At 42.8% G+C, this 13,734-nt stretch overlaps 1 protein-coding gene across 1 annotated transcript; it reads right to left on the reverse strand.

The window, feature by feature from the left end:
* Nucleotides 1-1,764: 1,764 nt before the first annotated feature.
* On the reverse strand, nucleotides 1,765-5,571 carry LOC120028467 (matrix metalloproteinase-20-like). The gene is given in 10 exon segments (XM_038973675.1): nucleotides 1,765-1,865; nucleotides 1,996-2,099; nucleotides 2,394-2,550; nucleotides 2,779-2,921; nucleotides 3,005-3,116; nucleotides 3,162-3,371; nucleotides 3,482-3,613; nucleotides 3,787-3,935; nucleotides 4,862-5,115; nucleotides 5,452-5,571. Coding segments are annotated over 10 exon segments (1,482 nt in total).
* Nucleotides 5,572-13,734: the final 8,163 nt, after the last annotated feature.

Consider the following 13,734-nt stretch of genomic DNA (forward strand, 5'->3'; position numbering starts at 1 on the left):
CATGTGAGAGCGAGCTCTGTTCTATCGCATTTCTGAAGACAAAGGAATTCTCCGGTTGGAACATTATTGAAGATTTATGTTAAAAACATCCTAAAGATTGATTCAATACATCATTTGACATCTTTCTACTGACTGTTACGGAACTTTTTGACATTTCGTCTGCTTTTAGTGAACGCGCTTTGTGACTTTGGACTTGTTTACCAAACGCGCTAACAAAAGTAGCTATTTGGACATAAATTATGGACAATACTGAACAGAACGAACATTTCTTATGGAAGTGGGAGTCCTGGGAGTGCATTCCGACAAAGATCAGCAAAGGTAAGTGAAGATTGATAATGCTATTTATGACTTTTGCTGACTCCACAATTTAGCGGGTAACTGTATGGCTGCTTTTGTGGCTGAACGCTGTTCTCAGATTATTGAATATTGTGCTTTTGCCGTAAAGCTTTTTTGAAATCTGACACAGCGGTTGCATTAAGAACAAGTTTATCTTTAATTCTATGTAAAACATGTATCTTTCTTCAAAGTTTATGATGAGTATTTCTGTTATTTGATGTGGCTCTCTGCAATTTCTCCGGATATTCTGAAGGCATTTCTGAACATGGCGCCAATGTAAATGGAGGTTTTTGGATATAAATATGAACTTTATCGAACAAAACATATGTATTGTGTAACATGAAGTCCTATGAGTGTCATCTGATGAAGATCATCAAAGGTTAGTGATTCATTTTATTTCTATTTCTGCTTTTTGTGACTCCTGTCTTTGGCTGGAAAAATGGCTGTGTTTTTCTGTGATTTGGTGGTGACCTAACATAATCGTTTGTGGTGCTTTCGCTGTAAAGCTTTTTTGAAATCGGACACTGTGGTGGGATTAACAAGAAGTGTATCTTTAAAATGATGTGAAATACTTGTATGCTTAATGAATTTTAATTATGAGATTTCTGTTTGAATTTGGAGCCCTGCACTTTCACTGGCTGTTGTCATATCGATCCCGTTAACGGGATTGCAGCCCTAAGAAGGGATTGCAGCCCTAAGAAGTTCTAACAATCAAACTTCAAAATATTTTTTTATTACAATACATTTCAAAGCATAACATGTTACTACATTATAATACAATTAATCCATTTGTAATTTATGTTCTGTACCCATACAGTAAGATACCACAAGGATTTAAGTGAAATGGCCTTGAAGATGGTTGCTTGATGATGCAATTTCACTTCTTGCAACACTGTTATCAACATTCAGCTGGTGAGTCATCTTGGTTCATGCTAGGTGAGGTAGCCCTGAGGTACTTATATACTGCACATTAATCTTACTCAATACAAGATTCAATTAATCCGATTTAAAAAATCTAATAAATAAACTACTTTGAACAGCAATTCTTGATATTTGCATCAAAGCTACAAAAGACGTGTTTGTGCAGGGACAATAAACCGATTGCTACGTATAAAATCTGGCATACTCATATCCCTAAGGTATACTTCAGGATATGTTCAATTGATTGAGCAGGTACACTCTTGTTAGATGTTCTTTCAAAGTTGGGCTAGGTCGGTAACAAGCTTTGTAACAGAGACAGGTAGCCTAGCGGTTAGAGCGTTAGGCCAGATACCAAAAGGTCGCTGGTTCATAGCCCCGACCCAAATTGGTGAAACAGATCTGTCGATGTGCCCTTGAGCAATGTACTTAAATCGAATTGCTTATGTAAGTTGCTCTGTATAAGAGTGTCTGTAGGTAGGGTCACATCTAGTGTCTTTGACAGATATGTTAGCAGCCCAGCCATGCATTGGCTAGGATTCGATTCAGCACCCGGTTCTGTCTGTAGTCATAGTTGTATGCCTTTGTTCCACTGAAGAGATGTATAGTACCTGTTGATGAGAAAATATGGTCATGTTTTGTTAAAGTAGGCATAGTAATCAAGATAACACAAACGTGTCATGATATTAAAATGTATGCAATTTAAGGCAAGGTGACATGGTGAAGTGTTTTATAGGCTACCTTGAAACTCAAATGCAGCATCAACCCTCCTCCCAATACCTGGCCAGTCTGTTTGGATGTTTCTTGGAAATCCTGGATCCATCCTACGTCTGTGTTCATCGTATCTGTACAATAGATAACAAATAAACATTGAACTTATAAATAAATGACGGATAGCTTATGTGCAGTTCCTTTCAACAAATGTCTCATTGTTAAACACTAGATGGCAGGCTTTGCCTCTCAGGAGCTGGAATGCCTATTCATCAAAACATTGCTACAGTGAAAACATACTGCTCTTACCTAAACAGTGGACTTGGGAACAGTATATTTTCTGCAACAGTATATTGTATTATACTGTAATAACCGTTCACTTTATGTTTGTCATTTACCAAAAAAACATTTTGTTTGAGGCTGTTTACCTGTAGTAATCGTGTCCTATGAAGAAGAAGGTTTTTCCATATTCACTGATATGAACAGCAGCGTCAATGTTCCTTACTCTGGCTGGGAATCCATAGTCATATATGGAGCCAAAGTGGCTTTTCATCTTAAGCTGTCGAACCACCCAGTACTTAGGACCTGAAACACAGAGCACTTTCACTGCTTTTGGAACCCTATGAAAACATACAACAAGAACTGCCAGATGCCAATGAGCTTTGTGAGTTTCTTGCATACAGTGCGACAATTTTGACGCATGGCTATAATTTAGGTCCAGTGGTTCTTTGAAACAACGTTCTGTTTAAAATCTAGCCCTGTCATGCTGCAAAGCCTAAGTGAGGCCTTTGAGACGATCAGACTGCACATTACCAGTGAAGACATATGCCACGCCTTTGGCAGGGATGTCATAGGCCGCGTCCACAGTAGAGTAGATGCTGGGGAGGTATGTGCTGCTGGGGCCCTCGCTCAGACGGTTCCAGTATGTCGTCCATGTTGTCCTCAACCACATGTACCTGGAGGGAAACAAACCACTGTGTTGGGGCAAATAAGAACCTATACTGTAAAAATTATATTGCATAATTCAAAACTCCTTTACCTGTTTTTAAAGAACACAATTTCCTTCCCGAACACTGCCACTGCATCAACAGAGAAGTTGGGATCACACTTCTTAGGAAGGTTTGGTGGATCCTGTTTTCTGACTGGCTTGCCTTGGAAATAAAAGCAAAGTCTCCAATGTTTAGATGGAAATCCACCCAAAAATGTACCGTGTGATAATTATGTTATTGCGGATTTCTACTTACCATACAGCGTCTGGATTCCCAGTGCGTCATCTCGTGGCAGTGTGTACTGTGCTACATTGTAATAATTGTAGTTGGGGTACATGAGAGATGAGGGGTCTTTGGAATGGGAGAGGCCCAGGGAGTGGCCTAACTCATGGGCCGCAACAGTGAACAGGTTGTAACCTAAAACAGCCCATGAGAAAATGTTTGTCTACAACCATATTTTGAATCCTAATTCTTTGTGTTTTATAAAATAAATTCAGATCATGTTATGCTTGTAACAGTGGCCCTACCTAGCTTGGAATGCCCCATCGTCCAGATTTCGTCCTCGTCAAAGTGCACATCTCCCCCCATGTCCTCCCCTGGCGCAAAGGCGTGGGCCAGAACACCCTTGGGGCCGTCAAAGGGAAAGAAGTCTCCGTGAGCTGTGATGGATGGATGGAGAGAGATGGATTATCAGTCATGTACCTGGAAACTGGCTCCAGTAAGTATATAATTATAGCAGAGTTAAAACCTCACATGCAGCCACATACATTCTCTACCACCTCTATTAGAAAATACGCAGAACTGAACGGAGAATGATTCAGGGTCAGAATACTTTTTTTTGCGAAAGAGAGGATGATGTCTGCCTTGTCGTGGTTGACCTTGATGAACTTCAGTGGGGCCGCGTCACTCCAGATCTTCAGGGCCAAACGGAATGAGGTATCCACCTCCTCCTGTGTAAGGTCAGGGGTGTACTGATCAATCCTGCAGGTCATTGGCACACAGACAACACAGAAAAACATGAAGCAGCCTGAAAGAAAGCATTAAAAAACAGGGCTAGTTAGATCCAGTGAGCTGGTAATCTATTGGCAGATGTCTGGTTTTAAAAGGGAAAGGGGGGTACCTAGTCAGTTGAACAACTGAATGCATTCAACTAAAATGTGTCTTCCACATTTAACCCCTCTAAATCATAGAGATGCGGGGGCAGCCATAATCGACATCGACGTCTTCGGCGCCTGGGGAACAGTGGGTTAACTGCCTTGCTCAGGGGCAGAACGACAGATTTTTACCTTGCCAGCTCGGGGATTCGATCCAGCAACCTTTTGGGTACTGGCCCAACGCTTGAACCACTATACAATTCAGTGATGAAACAAAACTGTGATGTTATGATGAAAACATGGTTAATTTTGGGGATTATGTCATTCCTTTTATACACAGTGTACAAAACAGGAATACCTTCCTAATATTGAGTTATACCCCATTTTTCCCTCAGAACAGCCTCAAATCATTGAGGTGTGGACTCTACAAGGTGTCGAAAGCGTTTCACAGGGATGCTGGCCCATGTTGACTCCAAATTTTCCCACAGTTGTGTCAAGTTGGCTGGATGTCCTTTGGGTGGTGGACTATTCTTGATACACATGGGAAACTGTTGAGCATAATCCAGAAGCGTTGCAGTTCTTGAAACACTCAAACTGGTGCGCGTGGCACCTACACATTTCTTTTTTCTAGAACAAATTGTTATTTACAATGACGGCCTGGCTAGAGGCAAAAGGCATCCTGTGTGGCAGGGGATAAAAAAATGGTACAACAAGATGGATAACACAGATGGAAGACATTTGTCAGCAAAAAGAAGACATTGTGACCGACAACCGATACTAGACAGATAACAGATAACAGATAATAATATGCACCTGTATGTGATGGTGTGATTCTTCCACTTGATCTGGTCAGGGTAAAAGCTGTAGTTTTCCACGTCAGGCACTCCACACCTATGCTTCCTCATCACAGAGAGTGTCTGTAGATCCAGTCTGCCAGTCTGCTTCAGACTAAAGAAACCCTGCATCTCCCTGATCTTTTCCCCCAGGGCTGAGGTGGCTGTGGCCCTCCTATTACGGGGCCGGGGGCCACTGCTGGGGCTCATGTGGTAGAACCTCCTCAGGTAACCCTATCATACAGCTGGTTACTAACCAAACTTCCACTGATAGCAGGTCACTTCTCTTATAAGGACAAATAAGTCTTATTTGTCCTAAAGTAGGCACAACTTTAAGTTGTCCAGAAGATGACAGATTTTGCTTCACCTAAAGTAGTCTTAACTTTAAGTTGTTCTAAAGTGCACCTAATAAATGTACTCAACATTTACCATTGAAAAACAGACAATAAATAGAATTGCAATACCTGGGCAAATAGTCAAAACACAATCAATGTATTCCAATACAGTTTTTTTTTTTCTAGAGATAGGATTTTTCAGAAGATTTTCTAAAGAGTGGATGAAGACACAAACCTCAGCCAGTTCCATGTCCTCAAGGCTTGGCCATTGTTCCTTAGAGATGGGTAAAGTCCACAAGAGGTCTGTGAGCACTAGAAAGCACAGCACTTGGATCCAGGGCCAGAGCCACTCCATCTTTAAATGAACAAGCTCTTTACAACCCATGGCTTTATAGATAAGAGCATGCTTAAGGTCTGTGGTGAATCACATGGTTTCCAAGCCCTCAATCCTGCAGTTGCAGCAGTTCTACCTGCAGCTATTACCATGAGGTGTGTGGTAAGAATAATTACTCTATGGAAACCCTGAACTATATCTTGTTTACCTCAATCCAGGTCTTAAGACTGTGAAACAGGATAAAGGGATGTCCTATAGCCCTACCTGTCAACACTGGGCTTGTTCCTTTGGGTAACCAAGTATATTGTTTCCTGCACGCAGGCTAGACTTTTGCACGTCAATCGTCTTTCTAATATTTCCAAAATGTCCAAATGACATATGGCCTTATTTTGGCCATGATTTTTAAACAACAATTGGATTAGACTAGAGTTATTTGGACTAACTTTACTGGAATTATTTGGCTGACCTGTTGAATTGCACGTGTCAAATAGGCAGTGTTGTCCTCCCTTAGTCGTAATGTGTCAATTGGCACACAGCTCCAATAACATAGATACTCTCGGTCTGGTTTGATATCTTCATTACAATCTCAACCGTACTTGTAGATGTCTGAACTGAAATATGTGATTTAGGAAATGTTTATGAAATTAGCCATAGAAACTCACCTACTAATTTCTGCCTGATGTGCTGGGAGCATGTTGGTATTATGTAACACATTCCTTTCTCACGGTATTGATTCATGAACCTTCAAATATTTCCAAAATGTTTTCCTTACAGGCAACCCAATACATTGGACTGAACTCAACATGTTAGAATTATGCAAACAGTTTTATACAGCTTTCCATAGCCTTTATTGCATTTTGGACATGAACATTTCATTTCCCATTAAATGTTTTTGGTCACTTCATATCAAAATCCTTCAGCATCCGAGCTAGGTATTTGCTTTCTCAGTTCCAACAACTTGTTTCTGGGTATAATCGTACTTATAAACTTGTGGTCCAACGAAGAAGTAGATGAAGTCTAGGATAAACAAAAATGTAACAATTAAAAGGAGTTTAACAAAATAATGTTCAAATTGAGCTGGCCTTTGTTGGTCTTTGTTGTTGTGATATAATAGTAGCTTACCATCTTTGTAGACAGCTGCATCGATAGTAGTATTGTCACGTCCTGACCATAGAGAGTCCTTATTTTCTATGGTAGAGTAGGTCAGGGCGTGACTGAGGGGTTAGTCTAGTTTATTATTTCTATGTGGGGTTGTCACGCCCTGACCATAGAGAGCCTTGTTATTCTCTCTTTTGGTTAGGTCAGCGTGTGACTAGGGAAGGTGTTCCTATCTAGGTTAATATTTTCTATGTTGGCCTGGTATGGTGTTGCGGTACAAGTTGTGCCGGTTCTACGCACCAGGTCTCCAGTGCGCCTCCACAGCCCAGTACATCCTGTGCCTCCTCCTCGCACTCTCCCTGAAGTGCGTGTCCCCAGTCCGGTACGTCCTGTGCCTGCTCGTCGCACTCTCCCTCAAGTGCGCCTTCCCAATTAGGTACGTCATGTGCCTGCTCCCCGCACTTGCCCTGAAGTGCGTGTTACCAGTCCGGTGTCACCTGTGCCGGCCCCACGCATCAGGCCTCCAGTGCGCCTCCCCAGTCCAGAGCTTCAGGCAACGGTCCCCAGTCCAGAGCTTCAGGCGACGGTCCCCAGTCCAGAGCTTCAGGCGACGGTCCCCAGTCCAGAGCTTCAGGCGACGGTCTAGACGGTCCCCAGTCTAGAGCTTCAGGCGACGAGTCCCAGTCCAGAGCTTCCGTCGACGGTCCCCAGTCCAGAGCTTCAGGCGACGGTCCCCAGTCTAGAGCTTCAGGCGACGAGTGCGAGTCCAGAGCTTCCGGCGACGGTCCCCAGTCTAGAGCTTCAGGCGACGGTCCCCAGTCTAGAGCTTCAGGCGACGAGTCCCAGTCCAGAGCTTCCGGCGACGGTCCCCAGTCTAGAGCTTCAGGCGACGGTCCCCAGTTTAGAGCTTCAGGCGACGGTCCCCAGTCCAGAGCTTCAGGCGACGGTCCCCAGTCCAGAGCTTCAGGCGACGGTCTCCAGTCCAGAGCTTCAGGCGACGGTCCCCAGTCCAGAGCTTCAGGCGACGAACCTCCTGAGACGGTCCACGGTCCGGAACCTCCTGAGACGGTCCACGGTCCGGAACCTCCTGCGACGGTCCACGGTCCGGAACCTCCTGCGACGGTCCACGGTCCGGAACCTCCTGCGACGGTCCGGAACCTCCTGCGACGGTCCACGGTCCGGAACCTCCAGCTCCCGGGCAGGAGCCTTCCTCTGTGCCGATGCCCAGTCCGAGCATGGCGTCCAGTCCATTTCCATGGCAGGAGCCTTCATCTGCGCCGATGTCCAGTCCAGGCACGGCTTCAAGTCCCGCTCCATGGCAGGAGCCTTCCTCTGCGCCGGTGCCCAGTCCGGGTGCCGGCGTACCTCCCAGCTCCATGGCCGGACCCGTGGTCTGGGCGGGGGCAAAGACCCGCACCGGAGCTGCCACTGACACTAGTCACCCCCCCTACCCTCCCCAGTTGGTTTCAGGTTTTGCGGCCGGAGTCCGCACCTTTGGGGGGGGGGGGGGGGGTACTGTCACGCCCTGACCATAGAGAGCCTTGTTATTCTCTCTTCAGGTTAGGTCGGGTTGTAACTAGGGGGGGGTGTCCCTATCTAGGTTAATATTTTCTATGTTGGCCTGGTATGGTTCCCAATCAGAAGCAGCTGTTTATCATTGTCTCTGATTGGGGATCATATTTAGGCAGCCATTTCACCACTGGTTTTTGTGGGATCTTGTTTCTGTGTAGTTGCCTGTGAGCATGCTTGAGCTTCACGTATCGTTTATTCTTCTTTGTTGTTTTTCTGAGTTTCATTTTAATAAACATGTGGAACTCTATGTACGCTGCGCCTTGGTCCGAGTATATGTCCAACGACAATCATGACAGGGGTTCTAGGTTTGTTTTTCTATTTTGGTGATTGTGTATGATTCCCAATTAGAGGCAGCTGGTAATCGTTGTCCCACTCCATGGCAGGAGCCTTCCTTGACACCGAGGTCCAGGCACAGTGTTCAGCCCGGGTCCATGGCTGGATCCACGGGATGAGCGGGTTCTTCGGCCCACACCAGAGCCGCACCCGACACTAGACACCCCCCCCTAACCCTCCCTTTTGGTTTCAGGTTTTGCTGGCGGAGGCCGCACCTTTGGGGGGGGGGGGGGGGGGGTACTGTCACGTCCTGACCATAGAGAGTCCTTATTTTCTATGGTAGAGTAGGTCAGGGCGTGACTGGGGGGTTAGTCTAGTTTATTATTTCTATGTGGGGTTCTAGGTTTGTTTTTCTATGTTGGTGAGCTTCAGGCGACGGTGATTGTGTATGATTCCCAATTAGAGGCAGCTGGTTATCGTTGTCTCTAATTGGGGATCATATTTAGGTAGCATTTTTCCAGCTGTGTTTATGGGATATTGTTTTGAGTTAGTGCACGTAGCATCTCTGTAGTCACGGTTCGTTGTTAGTTTGTTTGTTTGTTTTTGTCTTTGCTAAGTTTCACTTTAATCATTAAATTATGTGGAACTCAACATCCGCTGTGCCTTGGTCCGATATTTATTCTAACGAACGTGACAAGTATTGTGCCATCAGTCATCACTGATGTACCGTGGGTATCCAGCATCCATAACTCTTCGTTTTCCATTATAACTGAAAATAAAGATATATAAATACAGTACTATATAAATACAATACATACACCTACTCATTCCAGGGTTTTTATATATTTTGACTATATTCTACATTGTACAATAATAGTGAAGACATCGAAACTATGAAATAACACATATGGAATCATGTAGTAAGCAAAAATGTGTTAAACAAATCAAAATATATTTATATTTGAGATTCTTCAAAGTAGCCACCCTTTGCCTTGATGACAGCTTTGCACACTCTTGGCATTCTCTCAACCAGCTTCATGAGGTAGTCACCTGGAATGCATTTCAATTAATATGTGTGCCTTGTTTAAAGTTAATTTGAGGATTTTTTTTCCTTCTTAATGTGTTTGAGCCAATCAGTTGTGTTGTGACAAGCTAGGTGTGGTGTACAGAAAATGTCCCTATTTGTTAAAATACCAAGTCCATATTATGGCAAGAACAACTCAAATAAGCAAAGAGAAAATGTCCATCATTACTTTAAGACATGAAGGTCAGTCAGTGAGGAAAATGTTAAGAACTTTGAAAGTTTCTTCAATTGCAGTCGCAAAAACCATCAAGCACTATGATGAAACTGTCTCTCAAGAGACCGCCATAGGATTGGAAGACGCAGAGTTACCTCTGCTGCAGAGGACAAATTCATTAGAAATAACTGCACCTCATATTGTAGCCCAAATAAATGCTTCACAGAGTTCAAGTAACAGACACATCTCAACATCAACTGTTCAGAGGAGAATGCGTGAATCAGGCCACCATGAACGAATTTCTGCAAAGAAACCACTACTAAAGACACCAATAATAAGAAGAGACTTGCTTAGGCCAAGAAACACGACCAATGGACATTAGATCTGTGGAAATCTGTCCTTTGGTCTGATGAGTCGAAATTTGTGATTTTTGGTTCCAGCCGCTGTGTCTTTGTGAGATGCAGAGTAGGTGAACGGATGATCTCCACATCTGTGGTTCCCACTGTGAAGCATGGAGGAGGAGGTGTGATGGTGTTGTCGTGTCTTTGGCTATGTTGGATTAACCTGTTTGGGGTGCAGCCCGACACCGGTACACTTATGACAACATCCAGCTCAAGTGCAGGGCGCGAAATTCAAAATATATATTTTTTAAATATTTAACTTTCACACATTAACAAGTCCAATACAGCATATGAAAGGTATACATCTTGTGAATCAAGCCAACATGTCCGATTTTTAAAATGTTTTACAGGGAAGACAAAATATGTAAATCTATTAGCTAACCACGTTAGCAAAAGACACCACTTTTCTTACTCCATCAGTTTTTTACTCCATCAGTAGCTATCACAAATTCGACCAAATAAAGATATAAATAGCCACTAACCAAGAAACAACTTCATCAGATGACAGTCTGATAACATATTTATTGTATAGCATATGTTTTGTTCGAAAAATTTGCATATTTCAGGTATAAATCATAGTTTACATTTCAGCTACAATCAGAAATTGCACCGAAAGCAGCCATAATATTTACAGACACCAACGTCAAATACCTAATTACTCATCATAAAACATTTCTGAAAAATACATAGTGTACAGCAATTGAAAGACAGGCATCTTGTGATTCCAGACAATATTTCCGATTTATTAAATGTTTTACAGCGAAAACAAAATGTAGCGTTATATTAGCATAGCCACAATAGCCAGAAACACTTGGGCGCCGACGACCAGTTCACATGCACGACAGATATTAGAAATAGCATCATAAAATGTTTCTTACTTTTGGTGATCTTCCGTCAGAATGTTGGACAAGGTGTCCTTTGTCCAGAACAGTCGTTGTTTGGATCTGGAACGGCAAATTTCCCTCTTCATTTAGCATGAGCACTTGCCAAGTGCTACGGATCTCTCCAACGTCAACAAAGTCAGAGAACGGAACACGGCAAAACTCCCGAAAAAATTTAAATAATCTGATTAAACTATATTGAAAAAACATACTTTACGATGATATGGTCACATGTATCAAATAAAATCTAAGACGGAGATGTTAGTCGTCCATAACGAGAGCAAAACAGAAGGCAAATCCATGTCCTCTTTCGCGCGCTCCAGAAACAGGAAGTGGACGGTCACGTCAAACAAAGAGCTTTAATTCCACCTCAGACCAAGATAAACACGAAATTTTTTCTCTCACCGCCTCTTGACAACCAGGGGAAGGTGTATGAAGTGTATGTAGACTCTTACGTATCATGCCCATGTATAGGCAGGAAGTTGAACAGAGCATCGATTTCTGACATTCCACTTCCTGGTCAGGAAGTGTGATGCAGAATGACTTCTGTTTCACTCAGAGAAATAATTCAAACGGTTTTAGAAACTAGAGAGTGTTTTCTATCCAATAGTAATAATAATATGCATATTGTACGAGCAAGAATTGAGTACGAGGCCGTTTGAAATGGGCACGATTTAACTGGCTACTCAATACTGCCCCTTGCAGCCATAACAGGTTAAGTGATATGACATGCTATTCTATAAAATCCTTTCTATGTAAATAATATTACCTGATTGAGTTAATCATGTAAATGTAATTAACTAGAAAGTCAGGGCACCATGAAATAATATTTATAGAGCAGTTATCTTCCGAATAAACTCTGAAATACCTAGTAATATTTTACATCAATAGCAGTCAATATTAATCGTCACCTTATTTCAGTCTCATCTGAAAGTTGTACATTTTTGGTTATCTTCACAAACCCTGGCTAACAAGTTGAATCAGCAATACAAAATTGGGTTTAATTATTTAAGTACTAAATACCTAACTAATCAAACAGAATTACATATACACAGAATGAAATATATCTTGATTACAAATTATGTCATAAAGGAAAACATCCCTAGCAGACGGAACAGATAAGACAGCTGGTTACACAAAGATAAGGAGATTGGGTTTGAGTGAAAGAGCGGGAAGACTGAAGAACAAAGGGAGAAGCGATGTCTCTATCGAGCCGTAGGCAGCTACTCTATCGTAAATACAGAATCTTATGCATTCTAAATTACCACCCATTTGGAAAAGGAAAATGCAATAAATATTTACTCTGAGCTGCGCTTCAATAGGTTGGTGGTAGATGGAAGGCCGTGTTGCCCAACATAGTCCTTAGTCCTTTGAAGAGTGTCTCTGGTGGTGAACGGGATATGTTCTGGTGTCGTCGTTGTATGGTAGACGGGATACTCTGTCCGTACTTTCCTAGCCCACGTTTACAGTGGCCGCTGCAACTCAACGGCTAGGAGGTATCACTTCTGTAACGAATAAGAGTTCAAAGTTCATACCATTCGCAACCAAAGCTCACGCTGAGGTTGGCTCCGTTCTGTAGTTATTATCTGAATCCTTCTGACATCGGACCGTCATCCTAATGTACCCGGAACAGGAGGTTACATTTTCGTCAAGGGCTTATATAGTGGAGGGAGAAATGTGTGTTTCATAGTTTATAACCCATGTCTCTTCACAGGGGCGGGCCACTGATTAAGCTGAGCCCTAACCTTATGAAAACCCAAATCTCTCATTTGGAAGCTAAAATTACATTTCATCTTTACACAAATCATTTTATATTTCAACATTTGAATTGCACAACAATTCCATGTGAATCTGATAACTATAATGTGTAGACTTTCCCAGATACAGTTTATGTCGTCCTGTCATCAGTCATAATGTTTCAGATGACAACCGAACTGACATTATATTCATTAAAGTACCAACGCATATTTTCAACTGGTTCTATTACCGAAATATGGTTCCTTTCCCTCCACTTGTTTGATGTTCCCAGACTCTCTATGTTTAACAAAGGCTATTCAAGAGTCCCTCTGTAGAGTCAAGAGAGAGGGAAGGGAGAAAGGTATTTATGGGGGGGATCATAAACCTTACCCATAGGCCAACGTCATGACAGTGTGGAGGTGTTTTGCTAGTGACGTTATCAGTGATTTAAGGGACACTTAATCAGCATAGCTACCACAGCATTCGGCAGTGACACGCCATCCCATCTGATTTGTGCTTAGTGGGACTATCATTTGTATTTCAATTAGACAATGACCCAAAACACAATTTCAGGCTGTGTAAGGGTTATTTGGCCAAGAAGGAGAGTTGGAGTGCTGCATCAGATAACCTGGACTCCACAATCACATGACTTCAACCCAAATGAGATGATTTGGGATGAGTTGGACAGCAGAGTGAAGGAAAAGCAGCAAACAAGTGCTCAGCATGTGTGGGAACTCCTTCAAGACTGTTGGAAAAGCATTCCAGGTGAAGCTACCTGATACACTTGACCTACTCCAATGTGCTTACCGCCCCAATAGGTCTACAGACGACGCAATCGTCACACTGCCCTATCCCATATGGACAACGGGAATACCTATGTAAGAATGCTGTTCATTAACTAAAGCGCAGCATTTAACGCCATAGTACCCTCCAAACTCGTCATTATTCTCGAGAATCTGGGTCTCGACCCCGCCCTGTGTAACT

The sequence above is a fragment of the Salvelinus namaycush genome, chromosome 34 (assembly GCF_016432855.1).
Source record: "Salvelinus namaycush isolate Seneca chromosome 34, SaNama_1.0, whole genome shotgun sequence".
In the NCBI taxonomy this organism is placed as follows: domain Eukaryota; kingdom Metazoa; phylum Chordata; class Actinopteri; order Salmoniformes; family Salmonidae; genus Salvelinus; species Salvelinus namaycush.